Genomic DNA, 27,535 nt, shown 5'->3' on the forward strand with positions numbered 1-27,535 from the left:
GAGTTCCCAGGCACCCGTAGCTCGGCTTCTCAGGAGCATGCGCCGGAAGTGGGCGTCCTGCGCCCTCCCTCTCCGGGAATGCAAACATTTCCGGCTTCCCACTATAGTCCTCAAACAACTAAGACCATGGAGGCTCCGTGCTCGCCCCCGACGGCAGGGAAGTTCGTTGTGGTCGGCGGTGGCATCGCGGGTGTCACGTGTGCGGAGCAGGTAAGGCGGGCGCGCAAGCGATTTCGTCTCTCCGAGACCCTGGAGGCGCTGGCGCTTGAGGCTCCCGCCCGCCCCATTTCCCTAGTGTTTCTTCCAGGTTGCTTTCACTGTTTCCTTTTTCCCTAGGCACCCCTTCCGTCTCCTAGGTATTAGAGACTCTGTCTTGGCTCACAGAGGATGTCCTTAGTACCTCGCAGGCTTCTTCTCCGATGCGGGGGCGAGGAATGGCGAGCAAGTCATTAGGGGAAACCCAAAGCCGACTGAACCCGGTTGTGGTCCTGGTGATGCCAGAGCAGATGTGGGTAGAAGAGGGATGGGTTACGACTAGGAAGTACTTGGCCAGAAAATCCCGCCATCTTTCTTAATGGCCTAATTGAATCCAGCTTCCTCATAGGTGCCCACGTCCTCAGTGCATCGTAACTAGATTATAAAGAAGTCCTTACGTAAGTTTTGTAGACTTGGGACTCCCAAGATAGAAGAGATGTCATCTCCAGTAATATCTTGTAAAACAGCCGACATGGGCTTAAGTGAAGCGAGGTGATGCTTTTCTGATTTATAGTACACAGTCAGACAACATATATACGTAAGGAGTTTTTACATGTATTTTACATGAATACATGTATTCCAAAAGGGTCTAGATTATTGTATTGGTTAAGAAGTAAATATAAGCAATCGAAGTCATTAGAAATTAAGTTTTTTTCCTTAACTTTTAATCTTTGGATGTGTGTAGATTTCATTTATTCATCAAGTGAACACCTATAATCCAGATACTGTACTAAGGACTGATTAGACTGGTACTAACAGAGCATGGTGCCTCCTTTTTGGAGACTCAAAGCCTAGTGAGTAATGTAAATAAATAAGTAAATCATTTCATCAGTGTGTTCACTACCTTAGGGGTGCCTGTGGAGTTAGTAAGGCATGAATTAGGGAAGAAGTGTCCTTTCTCACAGGAGATGGCCCTTTGTCTTAGTACAGTCATATCTCATTTTATTGCCCTTTGATTTATTGTACTTCACATAAATAACTTGTTTACAAATTTAAGGTCTTCAGCAGGCCTGTGGAGCAAGCCCTGTTGGCACCCTTTTTCCAACAGCATTTGCTCATTCGTGTCTCTTTGTCCTATTTTGGAAATTACCACAATATTTCAAACTTCTAAATGACTATGCTATTTTTTATGATGATCTTTGATCAGTGATTTTTGATGTTACTATTGCAAAAAAGATTGCAAAAAGATTAACACTCACTGAAGGCTCAGCTGATGGTTAGCACTTTTATTAATAAAATATTTTTTAATTAAGGCATGTAGATTTTTTACAACACTTTCAGAACACATTTTTATGCACACTTAGTATTGACAACAGTGTGTAGTATAAGCATAACTTTTATATGCACTAGGAAACCAAAATTCTCATGTGATTCGCTTTATTGCCGTCTTCACTTCATTGCAGTGGTCAGGAACAGAGCCCACGGTGTCTGTTATGCCTGTATAGAGGAATGAATAACAGTTTACCAGGTAGACAAGAAAAGACAGATATTCCAAAGGGAGATAGCAGTGTAATCTCGGGTGAAAAAGCATAGAACCATCTGCAAGCAGCAAAACTTGAAGTATATGGTGCTTGGGGAAAGTGACCAGAGATGAAGCCAGGAAGACTGACAGGGACCTGATCATAAAGGATCTTTTAAGTCATGCCAAGAATTTAACAAAAACTTACAAGTAGTCAAATGATTGTGACCAGTGGAGTAACATGATCAAATGAAAAATTTTGAAAGATTATTAATTACAGTGTGTTTGGAGCAGAGCAAGCTGGTCAGTATGAGACTGGAAGACCAACTCAGAGGTGATATTAGTAGTATTGTAATGGAAACAGAAAGTGAGGAAATAAATTACAGAATATACATAGGAAAGGAGAGATTGATAATGTCAGATATTATAAAAAATTTAAGTAAGGTGGTACGAATAATGAATGTGTAGGTGAATTGAACATGCTCAGTTGGTTTTTTTGGGTTTTTTTTAAGGTTTTTGCAATAACATTCATTTCTTAAAAGTTAACGTGTATAGCAGGAAACCAAAAAGCACAAGCGAAAAAACAAAGTCTGTCTTAATCAGAAGCAGAGACAGATCAAGATAGGTGGAGTTACAGAGCTGCAGGGGTTAAGAAAATCCTTTCAGGAAATTTAAAGTGAGAAAGGAAGAGGTTGTAACTAAGGAAGATGATGAAACATTGACAGATTAAACCTCCGGATTTTGATAAGACTCTGAGTCTCTACTGGTTGGGCATGCCAAAGCACTTGGGAAAGTTGCTAAAGTTTTAAGTGTTTTATTGGAGTTTGCTGTGATTTCATTCTGCTTAAGACAAATGAAGTTATTTTTCAATGAAGAAAAGTTGGTTTAACTGTTAAATAGGAAGATAGTTCCTTCTCATCCTTTTCATGGTTATTGTTAGAGTGTAGTGTAAATGTATGTTTCATTTTAATCAATATCGGAGTTGAAAGCTTCTCACCACTACCCCATAAATAGAGCCAAGACCCAGGAAAATGGAGACCTTTAAAGGGAGAACAGTGAGTTTTTAGTTTCCTAAGTTAATAACATTAAAATTGCATTATCTGTCTCACCCCTCTATGTACTAATAGTTATTTATCATAATTTTCTTTTCTTTTTTTTTAATAAGTTGGCAATTAATTTTCCATCAGAAGATATTCTCCTGATAACAGCTTCTCCTGTTATTAAAGCGGTTACAAATTTCAAGCAGGTAAGAACCATCATATACCTTTCTTAGTGTTAATTTTCAAAAACTGCAGTAACTCACATAGCAGTTAGTGTAATTGTAGTATTTTAATTGTTTAACAAATGCTCTTTTGGTACTCATTTTCAAATCATAGCTCAAAGTTTAGAGTTGTTCACATGAAATACCAAAAGCACCTGGAATATATTAAATTTCTGGTTGTCTCTCATCTTTTCCTCCCCACTCAGAAGTATGTTTCAGAAAGTTTCTCTTTTGAGGAAGGATGTTATGCACATCTACATATGAATGCAAATATACATGTATATCTTTATGATAAGTGTGTGTGTATGTACAGGTCAGAAGAACACTACCTCTGAGCCGAGTTTACACTTGCAGAGAATTAATGCTTCAGATGTGTAGTAAGCATCTCAGAACACTTTGTAGTTCCATGAGTTTATTTTACACATAAGATTATAATAGTCTAAAGAGCATTTGGGTCATGGTATCATAGAAAAGGAGACTCCCAACATTTTTGATCTTGTACCTCACGTGTTAAAAACTTTTGCACTCATATCTTAGTATTATATTTATAAACTACATACATGTACTGCAGTGCTATAGTTCTGAATATTATAGGGCCTATGCAAAAAATAAATGAATAAAAGGTGAAAAACATAAATCTTTTCTTACCATACTACAATGAAGACTACTCACATAGTCTTTGATTCAGTATAGGTTTTCCCTTATAACACTCTGATGATGGAATGTATTTTTTTTTCCTTTTGGCATTTTGTATAGACTTAATCTTGAAATAAAGGTTAAAGATTTGATCTTAGGGAGAAAAAGCAATCTACCCATGTCCCACAAACACATCTTTCCAATCTTGAAGTGTGTTTTCTAAAAGTTCTTAATAATATTGTCTCTCAGGGAAGAGATCAGTATACAGTAACCTACCCTATTTTCATACATAAATCCCTAAGATTTACATAAACTCTTAAGACCAAGGGTAATTTAGTGCCATATGTTGCACTTTATAACCTGCCTACAGATAGGTAAAGTACTTAGGTATAGCCAAAAAGAACTATGTATGGGATTGAGAGAACCAGAGAACAGATTAAACAGGCTTTTAATTTCTAAAAGAAAAAAACATAAATTCAGTTATAGTCTATGAGTACATACTTAGAGATGTATGGCTGAATCTTCCAAGTACAAGTACAGTAGAAAGAGAAAACTTGGGTTCTAGGTCTAGTGATTATTTACTGGCTGTGTAGCCTTGACAAATCTCTGTACCTGAGTTGCATCATTAGGATAATATCTTCTTTGCTTACTTAACAGGGTTGTGAGCTTAAGATGTACTAATATATATGAAAGTGCATTGAAATAGCAAATGTCTTTTTTTTTTTTAGTGTATAGAAGTCAGAAATTGCATTCCTTTTATCATTTATTGAATATTTAGATTATTTACCATTGTGCTAGACATCCAGGATATGGAAGTTAAAAGTATAGACCATGCATCAAAAAGTCACTAATGGTTATCAGTGTGGTTAGGGGAAAGAGTGGTAAAGAGGGAGTTTGACAGTTATTCTATATTATGTATTATTTATTTGTTTAGTGTTAAGAACACATATTCATGACTTGTATAATTTTTAAAGGAGAAGAGAAATTAATGGTAATTCACATTTATGGAGTACTTATTATGCTTTACTTCTGAATGCTTAAATGTAGTAATGTATTTAATTCTTAACCCTGTGAAGTAGGTTGTTCTCCCCACAGTACAGATGAAATAAATGTGTCCCAGTGAGGTTCGGTCAGTTTCCAAGTTTATTGTCAGGTTTGAATCCAGACTCTCTGGCTATAGATCCCACATGGTCAGTTTCTCAGATGATTATTTTCTACTGGGCCAACAAATATGCACTAAATAGTTATCATACAATTTCATCATTATCCTGATAGAGGCAAAAAATGAGGTCATTTACCAATATATTTATATTTATACATACTGAACTTTGTGAAAGAGCGCCAAAGCCTGCCTTTGGGAGTTAAGGAAGGCTTTACATAGGAAATTGCATTGAAATGAGATTTAAAGAATAAAAAGGTTTTACTGTGTTTGCAAGAGATCACATGGAGTTTCAATTAAGAGGAGTGGTCAGTTGTGTCAGATTCTATGGAATGGCCAGGTAAGATGATGGTTGGAAAGTGGTTATTTCTAGTATAAATCATTGGTGACTTTCAAAGAATTTATGCAATTTTGAGAAATTAATGGGAGGTAATTCTAAAATGACAGCATGAACTTTTCTCTATTGAAAAAGTTGGCTATGAAGGTAGAAAAGATTTAGAATGGCAACAAGAGGACATGAGATCTAGCATTAAGTTGAATTTTATTCTTTTAAGGTGGGAATTGCTTGAGCATGTTCACCTGTTGAGATTAACAAACCAGTGGGAAAGCCTGAAGATGAAGGAAAGCAAGGAATATATAACAAGGAAGGAGTCCTGAGGAGGTGAGAGGCGATGGGATCTGGAGCACAGAGCAGTGGATTGACTTTGAAATAGTGGGAGTGGGTCAAGGAAAGTGGACATGAGCAGAGAAACATCTAGATAGTGGGAAAGTAGTCAGAGTTCTTTGTGATCTCTGTGTGTAAGGTGATTTGCTGAGAATAAAGAGGATAGAATAAGTTTGGGGAACATCAGAATGATGAGAGTTTGAAAAAGTCACTGAGGGATCGAATGTTACTAAGATGTTACTGCACTTTTCACTGTATTTGCACTGATGGTATAAAAGGAGTGGAAGCTACTTACCCAGGTAGCCATTGTATTCTTGACTACCACACAGTTAGTGGGAAAAATAAAATAAAAGCCATTTCTTAAAAAAATGTTACTTTTATTAAATCTTGCCTCTTGAGTGTGCATATTTTTAATATTCTGTGACACAATATGTATGCATAAAGCATTTCTTCATATGAAGGGTACAATATTGTCTCAAGGAAAAGCAGTTGTATACTTGCTGAGTTGCAAGATGAACTAGCTACTATTTTCATGGAACATCACTTTTACTTGAAAGAACAACTGCCACCACTGTGGCCATTCATGTTTGGAAAATGAATGAAGTGAGCCTGTCACTTCAAGAAACCAGCCAATGGTATTTGTTGCCAATATGACAAAATTAGAGCTTTCAGGCAAAAATTAGATTTTTGGAAAACTCATTCTTCACTGTTAGCCTTATAGTACTTAGCTTTTTCTCATGAGATTGGTGATAATAATGAATGTGATTATTTTTTAATATTTATTGATAGGAAATGTGTCAGTATTTGGAAGATCTCTGTAATTTTGAGAACCAGTATTATCCTATGTGTGAAATTACAAGACAGACTTGAAACTATCAAAGTGCAGGATAGACTAATGGATTACGCAGTCCCAAAATGAAAAGTTCTTGATACAGTATCAAATTCTACTTTGCATCTAATCTTTGAGAAACCATCACTTGTTGAGTTTTAGTGTAACATCAAGAAGAATGTACAGTTATCTGAAAGGGCTACATATCTGTGTGAGGCTAACTCTCTCTATGTACTTCAACAAAAACAATGGTGCAATGGTTTAAATGTAGATGCGGTTTGAATGCAGAAGCAGATACCCAGCTAAATTCTACTAAACCAGACATGAAAGAAATTTGCAAAAATGCAAAACAGGGCTGCTTTCTCAGTTTGTTTTGTTTAAAAAAAAAAAAAAATAGTTATTTTTCATTAGAAGTGTATCACTTTTAACATGTATTGGATTTGTTATTGTTACTTTTAAGTTAATTAAGAAATAATTAAAATTTTTCTCCGTTTCAATTTCTAATGCAACAGATATTACTAGGTCTAACTCAAAAACACAAAAGCTTATTGGGGTCCTCAGTTGGTAAGCCTATAAAGAGGTCTTGAGACTAAAAGGTTTGAGAACTGCTATAGCCAAGCAGCAGGATTTCCAGACAGCGTTTGAGGGGAAATACTAGTCTATAATGTGTGTGGGTCTTCTGTAGCCGCCTGGGTTTACAACTGGAGAATGGATGTAATTTGGTCTGTGGTTGGAAGTTTTCAGGGTAATTAATGGTTAAGGATAAGAGAGCAAGAAAGTAAAGGATTTGGAGAGAAGATGAAATGATCCATAGTGGAGTCCTAGTGGGATAAGACAGAAGGTGAGTCCAAGAGGAGGCTGACAATTAGCTAGTAAATAGAAAGAGAAAGCTGCAAGGATAAAGAAATAGATAAGCTGTTTGATTAAACTGTACAGAAGTAAGTAGTGTTAGCCTTCATTTTACAGGCCAGAAGACTAAGGCTCGGTGACTTCCTGACTTGCCCATGAGAGGCAGGACTAGTGTTTGCGTTTAGGTCTAAAGATACGGAGTCTAGCCTTTCTACTGTGGATATTGCAGCTGGCAAACTTTCCTGTTTTATGAATGTGAAATAAATAGTGTATAAAAAAGAAATGAAAATATTTTATTATTTAAAATTCTTAAAAAATTTAAGTATGCATTTTTATCTCTTTTCTCTCATATAGGTTTCTAAAGTATTAGAAGAATTTGATGTTGAAGAACAACCAAGTACCATGTTAGAAAATCGCTTTCCCAACATCAAGGTTATAGAATCTGGAGTGAAGCAACTAAAGAGCAAAGAGCATGTATGAGGACTTTTCTTAATGACATTTGCTGTTGTTAAATCTTGGTGAGAGGTCTCGCCTGCCTTCCTTTTACCACACCTGTTGCACCACCACCCAGGTCCCTGGCGTGTAAATTTTAGTGACATTGATTCCCGTTGGTATTAGAAAAATGTACCCCTTTTTTGAGTTTCTTGGGGATATATCATTAGTTTAGGTTAGCATTTTAGATTTTACATTTTAAATGATCGTTAACATTTGTATAGTGTTCACTGTATTCTGGGCACTGCATTAAGTGCGGGGCACAGGAGCAGTAATGGCAGAAGCCTGCTCCCAGCAGCTCTCAGCATCATAGGGAATATAGACATCATATGTTTAATGTTGAAATATTATCAAAGCTCTGGTATTAGATGTTTAGGAAGACCTCACAGAGTGAGTAATACTGAGCTATGTTTTAAAAAGGTAGGTGAAGTAACAGTTCTCCACGTGGGAAGGGCATTCCTGGAAGTGGAGACTGCGTGTTGAGAGACCCAAAGAGAGGAGAAGGGCATGTGGAGAGACAGAGGCCATCAGAGGGGTTGGCGTATGGATAAGGAAAGGATATTGGCCAACTAGGCCAGAGAAGTGAGTAAATAGGATTGTGAAGAACTTTTTATGTCATGCTAATAAACTGAGTTCATTTTATCATCAGTGGATAAATAGTAAAGAGAGTCTAAGTGGAAGAAAGGTTGATAAAATATTCATCTAGGAAGATGTATCTGACAGCAGTGTCAAAGACGAACCAGGGTAGAACAAGTGGCTAGTAGCCAGTGACCAAATTAGAAGGTGGTTATAACAGTCCAAAATGATACAAGGCCCAAGCTAAGGCAGTCTCAGGAAGGGCAACTTCTCAGTCTCAGATGTCGGGAAGTCTCTGTGTCATGTGATACACAATATCTTCACATGAACTTCAGGCACTAAAATGGGAAGCAGGGTTTGTAGTTGTTTCTCTGAAGCAGCCCAGGTTTGAGTTCTCCCTTAGGGAGAAAGCATTATGTGTCATGTGTGACCAAATAACTTGACAGGAAAAAATAAAAGTAAGAAAAAGTACTGAGTTTCATGAGAAAAATTTTACAAATCTGAATCCAAACACCACAGTGATTTCCTAATATTTGTAATGGTAACACTTGTTCCATAAAACACCCATGTCAGTGAATTTGCACTCTGAGGTAGGCTCAGAAGTATACAAATGAATTGTGAGGGAACTTACGTATCAGGGCATTGGAATGAGCCAGAGTGCCAAGTGTTTCATTTGAAATGTGTCTTGTATAGTATACATGTCTGTCTTCTATGATCCATCCTTCATATTCTTTAGTGAATTAGAAATGATGTATTTTACCTTTTTGTCTGCAAAAATTTAACAGTAGTCAATAAAAAGGTTTCGTGTTTATTTTTATAGTACCTAGGTGCAAATAATTTTTTAAATTTGGTCAATGCCTATAACTTCTATTAAAATTGTAAGCAGATTATCTAAAGGAAGACCTGTATAACATTTCTGTATGATTATACTCTGTTGGTTTATTGGTTTTATGTTGTATTTTTTACGTAGCTGGAGAGTTAAAATGTGTAACATATTTCAGTGGGTATGTACTTCGCTATTTGACAAATTTTATAAATCAAACACAAGGTATAAAGATTAACCCCTAAAACCATTCCAGCAAAGTCTGACATCTCTCATAGTAGCACATGCTTATGTCTATCTGCTTTCTAAATGCTACTCCAACATGGATACCCATTCAGTATTAAGAAACAAAAACCATGGGTCTCTGATATGTATTTTTAGACTCATCTAAATTCACTCATTAAAAATTAATATAAATTAAAGCCAGTACATGCTAGGATTTAAGGTTAACATGTTTTTCACTTACAGAAACATGTAATCCACAAAGAGCATGATGTTTGCTGGTAATGTGATTGCAATTTGTACTTAAGAGCATAAACACTGTTTTTCAGCACTTCTGAATTTTTAGATTCAGAAGCTATTGTTACCTCTTCTACCATTAACTATTCCTCTGCACCCATAACAGACATTAAGGTCTGATATGATTATAATCATGAATCTACTTATAATGACTCCCGTTGAGATTAGAGTGTTTATCAAGGAAATGTTCATCAGAATGCTCAATTTAAAAATTTCTAAATGTTTAGTCTTTAAGGCCAACATACCTTTCCAGACGAGATTCTCAAAGTTTTATCCAAAATTTTGTGGGAATGTACCTTTTCTCCCCCATGAGAAAAGGACTGGTTTTCATCAGATTTCTATAGATGGTTCATGGTTCCAAAGGATTAGGAATCACTGGGTTAGAGAACACATTCTTGTACTTAGTTAGCTTTGTCGTTGCTGTAGCAAAGTATTGAGTGCCACCAAGAGGCAACCTTCATATATTTTTTGCTCTTGCTTTATTGAATGTTTCGTAATTGTACTCATGTATAAATGTTTCCCCTCTCTTCATTGCTCTACGGTTTTACAGTGCATTTTAACTGAAGATGGCAATCAGCATATTTATAAGAAGCTCTGTCTGTGTGCTGGAGCAAAACCAAAATTGATATGTGAAGGAAATCCTTATGTGTTAGGAATCCGTGATACAGACAGTGCACAGGTAACATTTGGGTCATGGGAAAGAAACATGAAGACTTCTTAGACGTTTTCTGCATTTGAATCAAAGTGCTATACTTACAATGATAATTTCTAAACTGTAGTGGCAGAAGAAAGTCTTCATGACTCATAAATCAAAAAGTAGTATAATGTTCTAGTACTGCCAATTTGAATTCAGTTTTAGTTGATAATTTAGGGCTTCTCTGTGGCTCAGATGATAAAGAATCCACCTTCAATACTGGAGACCTGGGTTCAGTCCCTGGATCAGGAAGACCTCCTGGAGAAGAGAATGGTTACCCACTCCAGTATTCTTCCCTGGAGAATTCCATGGATAGAGGAGCCTGGTGGACTGCAGTCCATGGGGTTGCAGAGTCAGACAGGACTGAGCAACTAACACTTAGTTGATAATTTATCTTGTTTTTTATCCATGTTCTTTCTCTTTCTGTGTTATCTCAGGTATAATGTCTGTGCTGAAGGTTACAACTAACATTCAGTTTAGTGCAGTCCCTCAGTCGTGTCCGACTCTCTGCAGCCCCACGGACTGCAGCACGCCAGGCCTCCCTGTCCATCACCAACTCCCAGAGCTTGTTCAAACTCACATCCATTGAGTCAGTGGTGCCATCTGACCATCTCATCCTCTGTCACCCCCTTCTCCTCCTGCCTTCAATCTTTCCCAGCATCAGGGTCTTTTCCAAGGTGTCAGTTCTTTGCATCAGGTGGCCAGATTATTGGAGTTTCAGTTTCAGCATCAGTCCTTCCAATGAATATGCAGGACTGATTTCCTTTAGGATTGACAGGTTGGATCTCCTTGCAGTCCAAAGAACTCTCAAGAGTCTTCTCCAACACCACAGTTCAAAAGCATCAATTCTTCGGCGCTCAGCTTTCTTTAGTCCAACTCTCACATCCATACATGACCACTGGAAAAACCATAGCTTTGACTAGACAGACCTTTGTTGGCAAAGTAATGTCTCTGCTTTTTAATATGCTAAGTTCATCATAGCTTTTCTCCCAAGAAGCAAGCATCTTTTAATTTCATGGCTTCAGTCACCATCTGCAGTGATTTTCGAGCCCAAAAAAATAGCCTGTCACTGTTTCCATTGTTTCCCCATCTGTTTGTCATGAAATGATGGGACCAGATGCCCTGATCTTAGTTTTCTGAATGTTGAGCTTTAAGCCAACTTTTTCACTGCCCTCTTTCACTTTCATCAAGAAGCTCTTTAGTTCTTCTTTGCTTTCTGCCATAAGATGACACGCTTTCTGGTATCATCTGCATATCTGAGATTATTGATATTTCTCCTGGCAATCTTGATTCCAGCTTGTGCTTCATCCAGCCTGGCATTTTGCATGGTGTACTCTGCATATAAGTTAAATAAGCAGGGTTACAGTATACAGCCTTGACCTATTCCTTTCCTGATTTGGAACTGATCCGTTATTTCATGTACAGTTCTAACTGTTGCTGCTTAACCTGCATACGGATTTCTCAGGAGACAAACCACACATTATTCCACTCTGATTGGGAATATGTGATTTGCATTCTAAATGATGTAATGATCTTTTTCTCAAAAGGCAAAGCATGTCCAAGACTTACTTCTTAGCAAATAAATAATATTCAGAAGATCTTTGTGTTACAGAATCCTAGAACTGAAAAAGACGCATGGTTTGTTCTGCTCGAGAACAGTGGTAAACTATCCCAAAAAGGTGAAATTCTATATTCAGAACCTTTTGCAACTCCTTTTGGTAATTTATTTCAGAATTCATTAATCCTTATTGCCAAGAACATCTTCTTGGTTCCAGTCACAATACTCCTCTCTTACCTCAAGCTCAGTGTTGTTCTGTCTTATGAGGTAGTAATTTTATATTTATATAATAAGATTTCACAGCATATTCAAAAGCAGAGACATTACTTTACCAGCAAAGGTCCATCTAGTCGAAGCTATGGTTTTTCCACTAGTCAAGTATGGATGTGAGAGTTGGACTATAAAGAAAGCTGACCGCCAAAGAATTGATGCTTTTGAATAGTGGTGTTGGAGAAGACTCTTGAGAGTCCCTTGCACTGCAAGGAGATCCAACCAACCAACCTTAAAGGAAATCAGTCCTGAATATTCATTGGAAGGACTGATGCTGAAGCTGAAACTCCAATACTTTGGCCACCTGATGTAAAGAACCAAGACCTTGGAAAAGACCCTGATGCTGGGAAAGATTGAAGGCGGGAGGAGAAGGGGACAACAGCAGATGAGATGGTTGGATGGTGTCACCGACTCTATGGACATGAGTTTGGGCAAACTCCAGGAGTTAGTGATGGACAGGGAGGCCAGGCGTGCTGCAGTCCATGGGGTCACAAAGAGACACGACTGAGCGACTGAACTGAATAGGATTTCATAGTCTTATTAAATTGATAGCAATTTTTTTAAAGCTTATTCTTAAATAGGAATTTCAGAGAATACTAGAACTGGGTTTTGTTCTTATAAACATTTGAGGTTCATATTATCAAGGATTAAGTTCATAACTATGTTACAGTGATGTCCTCTGGGTACATGAACTCGTCAGTCCTCATGATAATCCTGTGGCAGTCATTACTCCCACTCTGCAGAGATAGGGGACTAAGTAGAGCTGACTGCCTCAGCTGTTCAGCTGTCATCCTGAAGCAATGGGACTTTCGTCTACTTCGGAACATACCATAAGAATGACTTCTGGTCACTTTTTCCTCAAGCTCATTGTGATCTTTTTTTGGCAGGGAATGGAAAGTGGAGGGATCAATTAGCTGTTTTACAATGGTGATAACATTTAAAAAGCTATTATTATGTGCCTGCTCCTCCATCATCCTACTTAATGCTTCAAGAAACTTTGAGATATAGTCACTTCTCACTTTGATTTATAACTTGGGAGGACCTGAGGTGCAGAGAGGTTAAGCAGCTTGCCCAAGGTCACCCAGTTAGTAACTGTTGGAGCAGGGGCCTCTGTAGTCTGTGCTCTGAACCACTGTGCCGCTGTGCTCCTCATTTCTGTAAGTTCTGAGACTGCAGGGAAAGTGTCGACTGAGGGACTAGGGCAGGAAGAATCCTGTGTCCAGGATGCAGCTCAGTGTCATGTTGGTAAATTGACTTGGTCCAGTAGTTGGGAATGTAGTAAGCTAAAGACAGAGCCTCGTGCTGCATTTGAGTGTAATGACACACAGGGAAAGAAAGCTAGAAGAAGCACTGCTATAACGGCAATCTGGGGTAAAACATGGAGGCAGCATTTTTATTACATTAATCGGGAGGATACGTCCTGCCAGAGAGGGAAAGAGATTTATTATCAGTGAAGCCTCTTGCTTCAGGCATTGCCCATACTACAAAACACTTGTCGTTTTCTTTTTGATACAGGAATTTCAGAAACAACTTACTAAAGCTAAGAGAATAATGATCATAGGGAATGGTGGTATCGCACTTGAATTAGTGTAAGTACATGTTTTTTAATATTATGTAAGGATTGCTCTGTGATTCGTGTAATTATTGGTAAATGAGAAAATATCTTGTTATCCTGAAAAATCAAAGATAAGGATAATTGTTTTTCATGTATTTTCAAGGAGAAAATCCACTTTTTTTAGCTTTCATGAAATAATTCATAGTTGAGAAGTTGAGAATTCGTATTTATGAAACATAAAGAGTTTCAGGAAAGCTTTCAGCCTCACTGACGACTGGTTAGATTTGACCCATGCATGTGTTCCTGTAAGCATGTGCTATATTGAAAAACAATTTAAATATGTACACCTTTGAGAGTCCGGCCCATAGTCCCCATGACTATTTATTGCTTATACCCCATCCTGCTTCACACATTTACCTTACCCGTCTGGCCATGAAACTCAAAGTGTGTGTGAGTTTCTGTTTCAAGATACGTGGTACTCCCACATAACGGGAGTAACTCTTGGTTTCTGGAAGTTTGGGGAATGTGAACACCTTAATATGAAATATTATCATCTTAATATGGTGTTTACAGTTTGAAAACCATTGAGGAATATCCTGCTGTAGTCTCCAGAGCGTTGATGCACTTCCTTTGTGATTTTATCTTTCCGCAGATGGCAGACATGGACTAGTCTAGATATTTTTCAGGCCAGAAAGTTGGGTCTGGCTACAAAGAGGACAAATTTATATCCAAATAAGGAGTCTGCCAGAACCCTGTCTTGGCTCCCTTTCATTTGTTCCAGCCCTGAGAGTAGGTTTTTGCCTCTTTTTAGAGGACGGTGAATCTCAATGGAAGACTGTAAGAGTGCTTGGATTGCCTGAGTGTGAGCACTGGCAGTCATTAATGTAATTATGAAGTTTGTGGCATTATATGGAAAAATGCAAAGAAAAAACCAGAGTCAAGACCAAATGGGCCGGAAGAGGGAGGCATAGATTTATTGTACGAGGGGCTTCAAATCCTTACATAGACATGACAGATTTTTCTCTTATCAATTATCACCAAAAGTGGAGCTTAATACTATTATATTATTAACATTGAAAAGCTTGCTCACATTCAAAAAGTTTCCAAGTCTTACAATATTTAACCCTATTCTTTATTTAGGTTGGAGATTGAAGACCATATACTTGGATAAAATTCATAATTTTATATTCAGTAAACTCTGATTATTTAAGAATGTGCTCATGTAGTGCCGCTCATGTAGTGCTGTTCTCTCAGTTTAGGTTAACTGAATGATTAGGCTTTTTTGTCTTAATGAAAAATGCCATATCCAGACTCTTTCTGCTTTATAATAGCCCCCATGTTCCACTGATGCTAATACTGATTTCTTCAGTAAGCCTTCATTTCAGCTATTATCTCTGTTTCCAAATGTAGGTTAATCCTTTCTGTTTCAAGCAAACATAGTTTTTCATAATTTCACAAAATGTAATACTTCATTGTTTTCTGGGTTTTTTTTAAAGTGGTTTTAGAAATGAAAGCAGAATTTCCCAAAGTGTGATGACACCGTCTTGCTTATGCGTCTTTCTGAGGACATAGGCCATAGGATGAGAGGACTAGAGGGCACCCTGTGAGGCACAGCACACCCCGGAGTTACTTCTGGTGGTTGCTTACAGTAACTGTGGCCACCGGGCAAGCATCAGTATTTTAAGCTATACTGCTATGTGTTACGCTGCTACATTACTTTAAAATACCAACAAAAAAAAATTGTGTGTAAAATTGGAATATAAAAGTTATGTGTATTCTGCTTTCTGTTTATCAGCAATATTATATGATCTGAGCAGCATGAGATAGAATGTTCTCCAGATAATCTGAAATTTAGTAACTATTAAGTACTCTGATGGCATAAGAGAGGAGCAAAAACAAAGGCCCACTGGAGAAGGCAAAGGGCTCCTTTACCATACGCCAAAAAGCATGAACTTCAGGTGACCTGGAGTCAGATGTACTAAACATTCTTTTTTCTGTCATCAGCTTATCTGTCAGCCTTGAAAAATCATATAACCTAACTATGTTATATTATGTCACTTTGAGAAATAAAGGTGGTAACACTTTTTACCATAAAGTGAAGTGAAAGTGAAGTCGCTCAGTCGTGTCTGACTCTTTGTGACCCCATGGACTGTAGCCTACCAGGCTTCTCCGTCTGTGGGATTTTCCAGGCAGGAGTACTGGAGTGGGTTGCCATTTCCTTCTCCAGGAGATCTTCCCAACACAGGGATTGAACCCGGGTCTCCCGCATTGTAGGCAGACGCTTTACCGTCTGAGCCACCAGGGAAGTGACCAGTGACGTTAACACACTGATTACGATTGCAGTTTCAAATAAAATCCTTGTATAGTTAGGATGACCATATATCCTGTTTGTTCATTTGTACCAAAACACGTATTAAGAGCAGATAAATTATAGTGAACTCCAGGGACTTTGTGGAGTGACTCTTAAGAAAACCACATTCTCAGTGTCCAAACCTAGAGATAAAATTGCTGAAGCCCAGAAGCTCTTGCTACCTCATGAACATTAATAGAAGGTGGTTTCTATATACCTTGGGCATTTCTTTTTTCCTCTAAGATCCTTCATTTTTCTGTGACCTGGGTCTTTCTTTGGCTAGGTGTCTTGGAAATTTCCTAGATGAAAGGAATTCATTGCAGGGTAATCCTTTCCTATACAGCAAAGATTTTCATTGTAACTCTCATTCTTTCTTTTTTCTCTGTCCTTCCATAATGTGCTTTGAATACATATTAATAAAATATTTGTTTGCAAAGAAGTCAACTGTCTCAATATTGTAGCTATATGTCACCCATCCTTCCATTACTGATTACATTGTAACTAGATAAACCAGGCATTGCTCACTCCTGGGAACCCTGGGGGACATTCATATAATAACGATGTTTAGAAATTGAACACTTTTAGGTGATAGTCATTAAAAATTTTTACATGCTATTCAGCGCATATGTGTGCATGCTTTGTCGCTAAGTCGTGTCCAACTCTTTGTGACCCCATGGATTATAGCCCACCAGGCTCCTCTGTCTATGGGATTCTCCAGGCAAGAATACTGAATTGCCATTTCCTCCTCCAGGGATTCAGTGTATATATTTGTCATGTATATGTTCTCTAAATAAACTTTAAATTTCCCTTATTATTTATTCTACTTTAACTCTTATTACCCTGAAATGTGTTATATTGTGCTTAATAATCATTCTCAGTTTGCCTTAAAATATTTCCTTTACTCTTGCCCTAAGAGGTAGTTGTTACTTATCATACAAAGATTTCTTCTTATGCTTTGAAAGTGCTCTAAGTAACTTTCATATTCCTTTTAGGTATGAAATTGAAGGCTGTGAAGTAATTTGGGTCATTAAAGATAAAGCAATTGGGAATACTTTCTTCGATGCAGGAGCAGCTGAATTCTTGACTTCAAAGCTCATTGATGAAAAACCAGAGGCTAAAATTGCACGAAAAAGAACCAGATATACAACTGAAGGTAAGTATGGTGGCTAGCTCATTCATTCACAGATGAGACTTTACTTTTTAACCACATAGACAAAGACTATTAAGAAAATTTAGCAAAATATTTTGATAGGACTGTAGATAATACTTATTTCTATTTCTTTATGTAACTTTTAAGATTATACATACACATGCACACACACGTATATATATGTAGGATATATTTTTTATGAAAAATATGTGTAACTAAAACTGGAAATTTAAAGTGAATTAAATAAACCAGCCCATCTACATCTGTGCAGGCAGATGCTACAGTTTGACAACACCTAAGTTTATAAAATGCAGTGAGTTTAAAAACAAATACAGTTTTTTAGTTTAAAAGAGCTTTTTTTTTCCTTAAATTTTTGACTTATAAAATTGAACAAGAATTTTGTAAGTTTGGGTCACACTGAAAATTGACAAAATTTTCAAAATTGAATGTCTGATTTTCTTACTCTTTATATTAACCAGTGATTATAACATCCATGAAGCACTCTATATGTGTTTATACACAACACTCAATTGAAAGATTATCCATTTTGTAGCTATATATCACAAAATTACTAAAGTAATAAATAATATAGATAAGTTTAGTCCTGCTGTATGAATGTGTGTATGAGAATTATTACATTACCTAAAAACTTCTGAACACATAATTCTCTGCCTGGCAGTTTTTGTATCCTTTGGATTTTGAACTGAGTTTGTCTCTTCAGGACGGAAAAAGGAAGTACAAACCGGAGCTAATGCTGGTAACATAGGCAGCGCCCTGGGACCCGACTGGCATGAAGGGCTGGATCTTAAAGGAACAAAAGAGGTATGTTCTCATGTACTGTTTAAACATATCTAAATCCAATTTTAAATTCTTGAACTGTTTGTTAAAGACTGGTTATTAAGCCTGTAGTCAAAGAATTGGCCAAGTCATTTTCCTTAAAATCCATGGTGTTAAGAATGGACTTCGGGGCCAGTTGGCCCATTTGAACTTTAGAGATAGATCTTCTTACACAGACTTTAGTAAACACACCCATCCTATTTTAAATTAATCTTTTCTCAAAGGTCTCTTTGGATGCAGTCTATTCTAAAGATTATTTGATAGATTCTAAATAAATTACACATTTAATATCCTAATTGCATAAGAGATGAACTGCTCTTACTCATTTACTAGATGTTTTAGTTATTTGTGGTTAAAAGACTATGTGTGATATTTAAATATTGTAAGAAATACATATACAGTCTTTATTACTGTGTATGATTTCTTTTCAGCCTTCATTAGGTTGGAGTGGGCCTGACTTCACAGTATATCAACTTTGTGTATATCAAATTTTGTGATGGAAATCACACAAAATCATTTATTCCTGCACCTTCAGGTCCTACAATTAATGGTATTTTTAACTTGCAACTTCAGTTTAGTTCAGTGAACATTTGTTGAGTATCTCCTACCTAAGTGGCACTTTACTAAAGTTCTGGAATATAACAATCAGGATGTGTCAATTTACTTTTTAGTCCATAACAGTTATAATTTAAAAATATATACAGTACTTCCCTGTGGCTAAGCGGTAAAGAATCTGCCTGTCAGTGCAGGAGACACTGGTTCAATCCCTTATCCAGAAAGATCCCACATGCCGTGGAGCAACGAAGCCTGTGCTCTAAAGCCCAGGAGCCTCAACTACTGAGCCCACATGCCCTTCAGCCTGTGCTCCGCAACACGAGAAGCCCCTGTAATGAGAAGCCCGTGCGCTGCAACTAGAGCAGCCCCCTCTCACTGCAACTAGAGAAAAGCCTGTGCACCGCTGAAAATAAATAAAATAAAAATACAGATACATGTAATTACTGATAAGGCTTGTATTAAAAAGTATGCCCTTAATGCTACCTGCCAATTCAACTCTTGATCTCTAAATACTAAATGAGTTTCTGCTCACACTTTTCATACACAAAATTAAGAGGCATGTTTGGGAGCATTAAATGTGTTTTCACTTTTACTGTGAGAATTTTTTTTTTTTAGTTTCTGTAAGTATTATAAATTTTTTCTTCATCATCAGTAACCCATCCTTCTTTCTGGAAGTATTATGGTGACCAGTACTTCTTTATTTTAGTTTTCTCATAAAATTCACATTGAAACCATGTGTGAAGTAAAGAAAATTTACCTTCAGGAAGAATTTAGAATTTCTGAGAAAAAATCCTTGTCTTTTCCAAGAGACCATCATGATCAGTCAGTTATTACTGACAAAGGTAAGTGATAAAATAAGAAAAATAATCACTTATTTAAAAAGAAGACAATTTTACCTTATTGTTATATTTAAAAACTCCATACTTCCATATAAAATTTAAATGTGAAAAGATAAAACCATAACTTAATAATGTAAATCATTTCATTTTCACTACTTAACTCTTTGCATTTTCTAATAAATTAAATTTTATAGAGCTTAACATTTTATGCAAAGCCACTGTTTGACCATCATACCCCTGTGAGTGAATTAAGAGTGTCTTGCAGATCAAGACAAAAAATAAAAACTAAAAAGCTGATGCTGTTAGAGATGAAGTGACATCCTCAAAATCAGACAGATTGAAATCTATAAAGTTGAAACTAAGGTACAGATCTCCTGAAATTCCTATTTTCCATTCCCATGAGAACTACTCTATGAAATATATTCAACCAAACCTCCTGTATGTGATACCCCATTGCTCTGAATTCTTTGAATATTTTCACAGGGAAAGGAATTGTCTGAGTGTCAATAATAAGGGAAAACTTTGAAAAAGGAGTAACTTACTTGGACTAAACTCTCAATGGAGTATAATTTATTAATAAAGATTTTTAAAGAAATAATTTATAAAGTGATTATCAATTTACTTTGTTAGAATTTGTGTCTAAATTTGAAGGAAAAATGTTTAGAATGCCTGCCATGGATTCGTGATTATACCCAAAATAAGAAGATGGAATTGGTTATATCAAAATTGTTTTAGCAAATGTACTTGGTAAATATTATTGAGTTATTGTTTTAAAGTCACCTCTTGCCTTGTTCAATTCTTCTTTGTTCTAGTTGTCATATTCACATAATGTTACAGGCTGTGTTTGTGATTACACTTGAGAACAAAAAGTTTTTTTTTTTAAAGAGATATGGCCTGTATATGTGGAATTGACCAATGAAAAGATATTTGGCTGCGATTTCATTGTCAGTGCTACAGGAGTTACACCAAATACAGAACCTTTTCTCTGTGGCAACAATGTAAGTTGAAAATTTTTGTCTCACTGTGAACATTGCTAAAGTATTATTTGTAAGATCTCTAATTCTCAAGCATGAACATTGTTCATTTGAAGTGTGGCACAGAACTGTCATTTAAGATGGCTGAAAACAACTTAATTTATATTCATGTCTTCATGTTCAGTATTTTTTTTACTGTCAAATCCTTAAGCAGTTAATATCCCAGCATTATTTAAGGTGACATAATGCACATTTCATTTATCTAAATGTTGCTAAGAGACTGATGTGTATGCTAAGTCACTTTAGTCCTGTCCAACTCTGCAACCTCATGGACTGTAGGCCGCCAGGCTTCTCTGTCCACGGGAGTCTCCAGGCAAGAATACTGGAGTGGGTTGCCATGCCCTCCTCCAGGGAATCTTCCCGACCCAGGATCGAACCCGCTTCTCCTACATCTGCATTGGCAGGCGAGTTCTTTGCCATTAGCGCCCCCTTGGAAGTGGGCCTCAGAGACTTCCTATGAATTCTTAAAAAGTGATTCTTTTAGAGAAACCAGCTTGTATTTTTTGCTTTTTAGCATTAGAAGCTTGTAGTAACTGAGGAATATTTTTGCAACTATGAGTGGGGTGGTCATATGTTTATTGGCAGTTTTTGATGTTCTAAGAATTTGAAGTCCCAAGAATGGTATGGATTCATCTTTAGTAAGAATTTGACTGACTGGAAATTCAGATTAGTTGCCTAAATTTGGCAGCTATTTTTCACTTTCCTCACCTATCAACATATCATATCAACATGTAGAAATTCGACTTGTTCTTTTACTTCAGAACGAAAAGGTCATGTTTCCTTTTCCTTATCCCATGTGCTTATGAGGAACATTGTTTAGTTTGATGTAGGAGAAGACGGTGGCCTGAAGGTGGATGACCACATGCACACGTCCCTTCCTGACATCTACGCTGCAGGTGATATTTGCACGGCCTCCTGGCATCCCAGCCCTGTCTGGCAACAGGTAAGCTGGCATAACCGATCACAGATGTTTATCAGAGAGTCCATCTGAAAATAAAGGAGCTGCCACAAGTAAATACAGCTTTCTGGTTTTCCAGCTTTTCTACTTTAAGTGGGAAGCTATCAGAGGTTTTGTTTTGTTCAAAACACTAGAATTTGTCCCTTTTGGTGAGGTATTACATAGTGATGGAATAGACTGGGATGTCTTAATTTTAAAAAGAATTATGACCGTTACTTTTTCATGTTCAGATGCTTATCAGCAGTGTCCAGTAGAACTTTCTGTGATGACAGATACACTGTGTACTTTTGCAGTGTCCAGTCAGGTATCCACTAGCCACCTGTCTACTAAGCACTTGAAAGGTGGCTGTGGCTGAGGAACTGAATTCAAATTTTACTTGTAATTAATTTAAATAGTTATGTAACTAGTGGCTGCGATTTAGGAAAGCACAGTTTTAGATTAAAAAAATAGCACACTGAGATATAAACCATACATTGTTTCTGATGATCCTGGTCCCTGTGGGAATTACTGAAAGACTGTTCCCATGGTAAACAGCCTTCCGCAGCCTAACAACCCCTTCCACCTGGAGCTAAATTTCCCCCTGCTGTCACAGTGTTGCCTGCCTCGTAATGGTGGGACAGAAGTCCTAGAGGAAGATACTCAAGACGGGGGCCAGAGGTGGCGTTGTTTTAGGAGGAGAGTCAGAGGTAGATGTTACAGATAAAAGAAGCAGTCAACACACTTATCTTGGTGATTACTCCAATAAAAAAACAAAAAACCACCTACCTTGGTGAAAGACTGGTTCCACTGGTAGGGCTATTCATTCAGATTAACTGGAGTGTGAAGTAGTAGAAGAACTAGATGTATTTTAAGAATCAGCTTTATTATTTTTACATACATCAGAGATAGCATCAACAAGAGGGTGATGTCAGCCATATTTCTAAAATGCTTCAAACTAACTTGCTTTTAGTTTTCTCTACAATGACATCCTATGTCATTTTTATGGCATATCTGTCGCAAACTCAAATTAGGAATTGGAGTTACTGTTTTTGTTGTTGTCGTTTTAACATTTCAACCCACTAAGGTTTACAGCCGGGCTTCCCTGGTAGCTCAGCTGGTAAGGAATCTGCCTGCCATGCAGGAGACCCCAGTTCAATTCCTGGGTGGGGAAGACACCCTGGAGAAGGGATAGGCTACCCACTCCAGTATTCTTGCCTGGAGAATCCCCATGGACAGAAGAGCCTGGCGGGCTGCAGCCCGTGGCATTGAAGAGAGTCTGACACGACTGAGTGACTAAGCCCAGCACGGCAGAAGGGCTGAAGCCAGGGAATATGTCAATTACATCCTTCGTGTGCCTCATGCTCCAGCACAGGGAAGAAATGGCCAGAAACAAACAGGTGTTTCTCACTGTGAGTGTCTCTAATAAACTCATCTCTTAATTTGCATAAGCAGTAATTGTTTCACACAGTCCAAGACGCAGACTGAAGGGCCTTGGAGGCTAAAATGCATTACCAACAGTGCGGCAGGATAGTATCGAGGCCACTTCTGCTGGCCGCTCTCTAGTTGTTACTGGGCTCTGTAGGCTGCCTTCCTGCTTCACCAGGCCTAACCTTGTTTAGAGAGGACACCAAATTAAAAAAAAAAAAAAAAACTCACTGCTTTCAGAAATTCTTAAAGCTCATGATTATAGTTATTATTTTTTGCACACAAAAAAGACTTTAGTTGCCACACATGAGGCATAAGAATTATCAAATACCAGAAGCAGTTGGTTAGTGTGACAATGATCCAGTCAGTTACCTAACAAGCTAGGTGTAACTGTTCTCAGGGACTGTCAAGCACTTTAAGGAATTGTACTTGGTTAAGGTGGTAACATTCTTCAAATAATAATGAAAAATAAAATTGCATGACCTTCTTTATTTCAGATGAGGCTGTGGACCCAGGCTAGGCAGATGGGCTGGTATGCGGCAAAGTGCATGGCTGCAGCTAGCGTGGGAGAGTCCATTGACATGGATTTCAGCTTTGAACTTTTCGCTCATGTAACAAATTTTTTTAACTATAAGGTAAGATAGATAGACAAATATTAATAGTACCTTTCCTGCTTGTTAGTCTTATAACTAGTTACAGTCATTAATTTTTTCACGTGAATAAGAGCTTAATCTGGTTTTAATCACTGTACAAAAAATGACAGATTTCCTCATTTCTTACAAACCCATAACTGGTATTATTGCTGGAGGCTTCCCCGGTGGCTCAGAAGGTAAAGAATCTGCCTACAGTGCAGGAGACCTATGTTCAATCCCGGGGTTGGGAAGATCCCCTGGAGAAGGGAATGGCAACCCGCTCCAGTATTCTTGCCTGAAGAATCCCATGGACAGGGGAGCCTGGCGGGCTACATACCTTTCATAGGGTCAGGCTTCACTGGTGACTCAGTCAGTAAAGAATCTGCCTGCAATGCCGGACACCTGGGCTCAATCCCTGGGTTGGGAAGATCCCCTGGAGGAGGGCCTGGCAACCCACTCCAGTATTCTTACCTGGAGAACCCATGGAGACAGGAGCCTGGTGGGCTACAGTCCATGGGGTCGCAAAGAGTCGGACACAACTGAAGCGACTAAGCACGGTCCCTGGATCTGATAGTCAGACCTGCCTTCTCACTGAACTCTTATAGTTCGGGGCCGGGGGGCAGGGGGGATAATCTCTTCCAGATTAGTTCCCTGATGGTACATTTCTGAGTTTTATTTGAAATTCACTCCTCCTTTGTGAAGAGAATTAACAGCTATTCATACCAAAGAATGAGCAGGTACTACCCCCTACATATTATTTAACCCTCTTTACATCACTCTGGGGCAGGTTTTTTCCTCCTCATTTACTGACAAGGAGAAACACACACATACAAATATATACATAAATTTCAGAGAGGTTCAACAATTTGCCCATGAAAGATCTAACTCAGTTTCTTATTCAGCCTTTAAAAAAAAAATAATGACTCCAGGCTGATGTAGTTCCACATCCTACGTATTTGTATAATCACTAGGTATTTTTAGTGTTCATATACATTGTATGGTAGTGTCATCTGTAGAGTAAATGCATACTGTACAAATGTTTTCTTTGGTTCCTTCTAAATGGCACTTTTAGCAGTAAAACTTTGTGATGAGATTTCCCATTCTAGGAAAACACAAAATAACTGTGTGTTTTGTTTCTTCTTAAGTACTCACTAAAATAACATTTTTATATTTCTCTATATAGGTTGTATTACTGGGAAAATACAATGCACAGGGCTTGGGTTCAAACCATGAACTACTGCTGAGGTGTACCAAAGGGCAGGAGTACATCAAAGCCGTCCTGCAGAACGGGCGAATGATGGGCGCCGTCTTAATTGGTGAGACTGACTTAGAAGAAACATTTGAAAATTTAATTTTAAACCAGATGAACCTTTCAGCATATGGAGAAGATCTGCTGGATCCAAATATTGATATAGAAGATTATTTTGACTAGAAATGGCATTTCAAGAGCTACATCACATTGCAGATAAGATTTAAAAAGTCAGAGGATTACACAGATTTAATGATGACCAGCTGAAGTTAAAATAATTTATAGATTTTTTTTTCCTAACAAAAAATTGACCACTAATTATGTAAAGATAAGTCTGAAGTATCCATTTCTGTGTTTTAAACTTAGAGACATTCATTTGTGATTTAGCTTTGAAACGAATTAGCTTGTTATCTACTTAACCAACAGTGTGGTATCTGGTTAACATACCAGAGCCATTCTTTGACCATGAGAGGTCAAAGGCAGGCTGTGGTTTCAAGAAGCTTACTCTTGTAATCTACTTAAGCAGATGTGTAGCAGTATCTTACTTGCTATATTATTTGTATCGATACCTTATTCCTTCCTTATTTGCGTTCTACAACTATTGTTACATGAAATCACTCACTTTCTATGATCAGCCTTTGTAAGCCAGTTGTGTGAAAAGAAAAATACAGCTAGTTGTGGCAAGACATAAAGAACTTAACAAAGTTACATGAACTTAATCTCTTACGTATTTCACATTTAAAGGGTTTTACAATAGTTAATTTATTTTTCCTGTTTCATACTGTAAATTTATGCAATTCATGATCTCAAGACCTCAGAATGTCTCAAATTCTCAAGTTTTCAATACTTCAGAGATAAATTTTGAACATGTAGCTCCATATGTATAAAATATTGATAAAATTGTCTTAAAATTAAACTTCTGGTTAACTACAAAACTAGTACTGTATCCATGCATAAGATATTTTCTTGGAAAATTTAGAAACACTCATCTCATGCATTATCAGTTTTTCTTTTCTTAGCCCCTGTATTCTTACAATCAGGTTGCTGAAGCATGTTTGCAGACCTCTTCAGGAAGTTACTTGGAGTTTTTTCTTCCCTCTTTTTATCAGTTCCCTCAGAATGACAGGTTTGAGGTGATTCAGTCTGCAAAACAACAAGACAAACACTGGTAAAAATTCAGCTATTTCATTTTCTTAGGAGATTAATATCGAGTCCTTCTATATTGATCAGCTCTTTTAAATGTCCAGTGGTCTTGTTCTTATTTTCAAATGTCTTCCAGTATGAGCCCCATCTGGAATAGGAAGGGCTGTGCTGTCACGACCATAAGGAATACCTGACGTGTCCGTGGACACGCTGGCGCCCGCTGAGCTTTTGCAGGCTGGAGAGCAGTTAGTCTGTGACCGGGGTTTTCAGCTTCTGCACACGCCGACTGTGGAGCTAGTACTGACCACAGCTAGGTCATGAGAGCAGGGCGCATCGTGACATCAGACATTAAAATAGAGTCTGCACATTCCAAAAGCTGGGAAACCCCTAGTCTATTTAAAAACTAGTCTACATCCTTCCACTTAATACCTCTGCAGAACACAAAAGTAGGCTTTCTCTCTTCTATACCCAGATTCCAAGAACACTGACTTATCTCTTTTGTGTTCCACTGGACCCAGAAGAGTACTAAAGAAAAGCATGACACAGGCTTTATTGTCTTTTTCAAATAATTAAAGATTGAAAATCAGCAATCACCCTGAAACAGCTCTGCACGGGCTTCTTTACTCTCATGGTGATAACGTGGGCCTCGCTGTTCAGAAGATTAGCTTTAGGTCCTACTTTCAAGTATGAAATGGTAGCGTAAGCTGTAAAACTGTAGTCTTCTCTGCAGGAGACAAAGGCCAACAGTCAGGCTTTGAGAAGTTGCAGACAACAAACTGAAATTTATAAAAAATAAGTAAAATAATTTTAACTAACATTGATATGAAATAAAACTTTTAGTATAAAAATGCAATATAGTATTCTACTTTTCTGCTGCTTTGACATGTGATAATTAAAAGTCTGAATTTGTTTACTAGGTCAATTTTATAGTGTGTTTAAAAGTTCTATGAAACAACCAGTAAACCATTTGTTCTGTTGCACTTATATAAAAATAAGAATCAGGAAAGACAGCGTGAGAGGGCAAGAAACGGGTGTGTATATACTTGAGATACTGCTGTATAAGGAAGTGTGCAATGATTTTCTCCAGGTCTTCACGAGGAAGTGTGGGGGGAGCAAGGCCTGCCACTCTCAATTTCGAGGCACCCTTTCCCATCCAAGAGTCGATCAGTTTTAGTGGAGTGAGCTTTTCATTCAGGTCCTCGGCCTGCTTCAGGATCTTAATAAGATCCCTGCAGTATGCCGTTACATTCTTTCTTTCAAATGCTGCAATGAAAGAGACATGGTTAAAGATGGATGAGATTTTGAAATTGGGGCAAGGATAGGCTGTCCTAAGTGGTTAGACTCTTTTAAAAAATAAGTCATCCAATGTGAGCCACCCTAAACACTGGTTTGTTCCTATGTTCTGAATTAAGACTACTGCTCAAGTCTCTTTTCATTAGATTAAGGTATAGTCTCTCTAAGACACGAATTTAAATGATATAAAAAAAAAATAATCTGTTTATTGGAAGGTCTTTGGAGATGCTCTCAGAACCAAAAGGTATCAGCCAGACATGATTATGACAAAGACTTAGAGGTGTTTATAGAGGGTAAGTCTCTTCTACATGTTTATCAGGTTTAGACTACCATATTTAGTCAATCTGTTCTTCATTGCTTCATATTTAATGATGCATGCTCATTAAGCAATATTCTGACAACCAGTGTGGCTTCCTAGGGACTCTAATTTCACAAGAATCTCCTGGACAGTTATTCCCATCTATTGACACAAGCACTCAGACGTATTTATCA

The 27,535-nt window shown here is 37.6% G+C and overlaps 2 protein-coding genes across 3 annotated transcripts in view; one reads left to right on the forward strand and one right to left on the reverse strand.

Moving 5' to 3' along the window:
- On the forward strand, positions 1–25,545 carry PYROXD1 (pyridine nucleotide-disulphide oxidoreductase domain 1). Of its 2 annotated transcripts, XM_043440052.1 has the most exons (13): positions 152–210; positions 2,880–2,960; positions 5,325–5,431; positions 7,467–7,586; positions 10,073–10,201; positions 13,560–13,633; positions 16,942–17,102; positions 17,821–17,921; positions 19,198–19,333; positions 20,216–20,328; positions 21,185–21,307; positions 23,224–23,361; positions 24,542–25,545. In XM_043440052.1, exons 4-13 carry the CDS (start codon positions 7,515–7,517, stop codon positions 24,788–24,790), a joined length of 1,296 nt encoding a protein of 431 aa, XP_043295987.1. In that variant the 5' UTR covers positions 152–210; positions 2,880–2,960; positions 5,325–5,431; positions 7,467–7,514; the 3' UTR covers positions 24,791–25,545. The 2 variants fall into 2 exon arrangements, with proteins under 2 accessions (XP_043295986.1, XP_043295987.1); XM_043440051.1 differs by lacking the exon at positions 5,325–5,431 and having other exon boundaries at positions 1–210.
- The window catches only part of RECQL (RecQ like helicase), a 33,522-nt gene continuing 31,359 nt past the window's right edge, over positions 25,373–27,535 (reverse strand). Inside the window, exons 13-15 of the mRNA XM_043440050.1 lie at positions 26,794–27,013; positions 26,345–26,474; positions 25,373–25,750 (exon numbers count right to left, since the gene is read on the reverse strand). Coding sequence (XP_043295985.1) covers positions 25,598–25,750; positions 26,345–26,474; positions 26,794–27,013 — 503 coding nt within the window. The 3' untranslated portion in view covers positions 25,373–25,597. The remainder of the gene's footprint in view (positions 25,751–26,344; positions 26,475–26,793; positions 27,014–27,535) is intronic.

This window comes from Cervus canadensis, chromosome 21 (assembly GCF_019320065.1).
Source record: "Cervus canadensis isolate Bull #8, Minnesota chromosome 21, ASM1932006v1, whole genome shotgun sequence".
Classification (NCBI taxonomy): Eukaryota; Metazoa; Chordata; class Mammalia; order Artiodactyla; family Cervidae; genus Cervus; species Cervus canadensis.